We start from the raw sequence: 2,500 nt of genomic DNA, 5'->3' as shown, positions 1-2,500 counted from the left end.
GAGAGAGAGAGAGAGAGAGAGAGAGAGAGAGAGAGAGAGAGAGAGAGAGAGAGAGAGAGAGAGAGAGAGAGAGAGAGAGAGAGAGAGAGAGAGGAGAGAGAGAGAGAGAGAGAAAGAGAGAGAGAGAGAGAGAGAGAGAGAGAGAGAGAGAGAGAGAGAAGTAAGTAAGGACACTCAGAGAGAGAAAGAAACAGACTCTTAACACTTACTGACAACGTAAACATGCTCCCTGATATCAGAGCGCACATCTGATATGTCCCAGATAAGGAGGAATGTGTGGCAGCAGTTGCCCGTCTCGTACTCTTCGTCCATGTACGGTTTGTAGGAGAAGGCATAATGGTGTGCTACGGCAGCGATGAACATCTCTATGCAGATCAAGAAGTTCTGGAACAAATACAGAGGGAAATCTTACCAGTAATTTCTTGGTACTCAAGCATAGTAATGCTCTTGTATAAATCAAAATCAATAAATGTGATTTTCAAATTTCCCCATACAAATACTATAAAAAAAAATGTCATCATTGGGATTTAACTAAAATCATGATCTTGGCAGCATAGCATGCTTGCAATGATGGCAGTCAGGGAGGTAGGGAGTGTGGGGAAGTACTTCTGGATACTTTTGGTTAGCTTTTCCAGCTCCATCCCCCTAAGACCAGCTATTCCTTCATCCTTTTGCACCCCTTTATCTCTTTGAACCAATCATATATATATGTCCTATTGATGTTGTTTCTACCTCTTGTTACAAGCAAAAGAAAAAAGTAAGTGTAAAATAAGAATTCTTGTAACGTATGGCACAAACACCTCCATCGCCCCATACCTTTTGTATCCTCTATGTCCTCCTTCTTGAAACAAAATGCTTACACTGAAACAATTATGAAAAACTATACTTAAGACTTAAGGTACGCCACATCAGTTGTCATTACCTGAAGGATACTTGCTGTCTTCCTCTCTTTTGATTCACTCTCTGGGCTGTCATCGACTATTCCAAACAAGTTATGCATGAACTGTGCTTTCATCAGAAACATGATCGCCACACCTTGACTGTAAGAAAAGACAATTTTGAAATATAAATCAAATAGAGAAAGAAAAAGAAAAAAAGTCATAAAAAACCCTTGCATTAGTAAATTATCAAAAACATGTTTTTATGATTTTTCTCAATTACCTTAAAAGAGAAAAATAAAATAAAACAAAAGTAAAAAATAATTGAAAGACTCTAAGACCGAGAAAAGATAATTCACTCTACTCCTCTCTCTGTACTTACAAGAACGAGAAGAAGACAACGGCTTTAATGCACAAGAACTTCGCAAGAGGCGACATGGGGTCAAGTTCTCTCCTCATGGCTTTGTAGAACAACACCAGGCAATACATGGCCACAAACTGCGACAAGTTGTTCACCACGAACAAGTACACAAAAGCCTAAAAACAAAATGTGAGATTAAATATAGGTGTTGAAGGAGGAAAAAGTTTTTCTGTTTATGGGGTTCTATCTTCAAGTGACATATTTAAGATTATTCAGTGTATGGAATCTCACAGAATCCCTCAGAATAAATAATTTTTCTTTTGGTTATTATCATTTTAAATCTTTCTAAACATTCTAATATACATTTATAATAAAGATGAATAAAATGAAAAATGTGAGAAAAAAATAGTCAGAAAATACAAAACAGATATAAGAACTATGAAGATTAGAAAAATAATCACTGACAGTTTCGCAATCAATCACATCATTACTTCCTTCAGTGCAACACTTTGCAAATAATCACATCACAAATTCCATCAAAACTACAAGAGAATGAAAGAAAAGAAAAAGAATAAAAGAAAAGAAGAAGAAGAAGAAGAAAAAAAAATAGCCTCTCAATTTCACATACATTTGTGGGAGACAATTTTCCTTCTTCATACACTCCAGCCTGACCGCAGACGAAGGCTACAAACGTTGTCATGAGGTGGAATACAGTGTATTGCAGGATGCCATGCTTGCAGCGGTGGATAAACTCCCTGTCGTGAGAGAGATGTTGAGAAAAGGCCTTTTATTGCAAAGCTGTTGGTCTGTATTGGAAATCTTCTGTAAATCATTAAAAAAAAAAAAAGCATATAAAATGATTAGCTTCAGTGTTGTCTAAATGGGTGTTCCCAAGAAAGCAAATACGGAAACTTTCTCTCAATTCATTCCATAAATTTTAACTGCCACCATTTCTTGTTCGTTATACTATAAGGACATTTCCTCATATTCAAAAATATCAGTTTTACTTCTTATGCTGTAGGACATATAATCCACAAAAATAAAAAAAGTGTTTTAACCCATTCACACTGGTTGACGTGATAGCACATGTTGTGGTTTTGGCGTCAGACACCCTGGACGAGCTATGAGGGGAAGCCGCGCGCTCGGGTTGAGCGAGCGGGCAACCCAGGCTCGTGGCTTGTGCGCCCGAGAATCTCGAGGTGTTAGGCTTATGCATTTGAGAACCCCGGTATTGCGACCGCGCAAAGCCGGAACGGCCCCG

The 2,500-nt window shown here is 38.0% G+C and overlaps 1 protein-coding gene across 2 annotated transcripts in view; it reads right to left on the bottom strand.

Annotated features, from left to right (window-relative positions):
• Nucleotides 1-2,500, bottom strand: part of LOC122258148 (transmembrane protein 184C) — an 11,500-nt gene that overhangs the window by 575 nt on the left and 8,425 nt on the right. For both annotated transcript variants that reach the window (XM_086542816.1, XM_086542817.1), the window contains exons 6-9: nt 1,868-1,994; nt 1,261-1,415; nt 923-1,040; nt 210-384 (exon numbers count right to left, since the gene is read on the bottom strand). In XM_086542816.1, coding sequence (XP_086398942.1) covers nt 210-384; nt 923-1,040; nt 1,261-1,415; nt 1,868-1,994 — 575 coding nt within the window. The remainder of the gene's footprint in view (nt 1-209; nt 385-922; nt 1,041-1,260; nt 1,416-1,867; nt 1,995-2,500) is intronic.

The sequence above is a fragment of the Penaeus japonicus genome, unplaced genomic scaffold (genome assembly GCF_977035675.1).
Source record: "Penaeus japonicus unplaced genomic scaffold, GWHDUDI00000001_assembly GWHDUDI00000012, whole genome shotgun sequence".
NCBI lineage: Eukaryota > Metazoa > Arthropoda > Malacostraca > Decapoda > Penaeidae > Penaeus > Penaeus japonicus.
The sequence above is the reverse complement of the archived record's forward strand: the minus strand, read 5'-3'. Positions and strand labels throughout refer to the sequence as shown.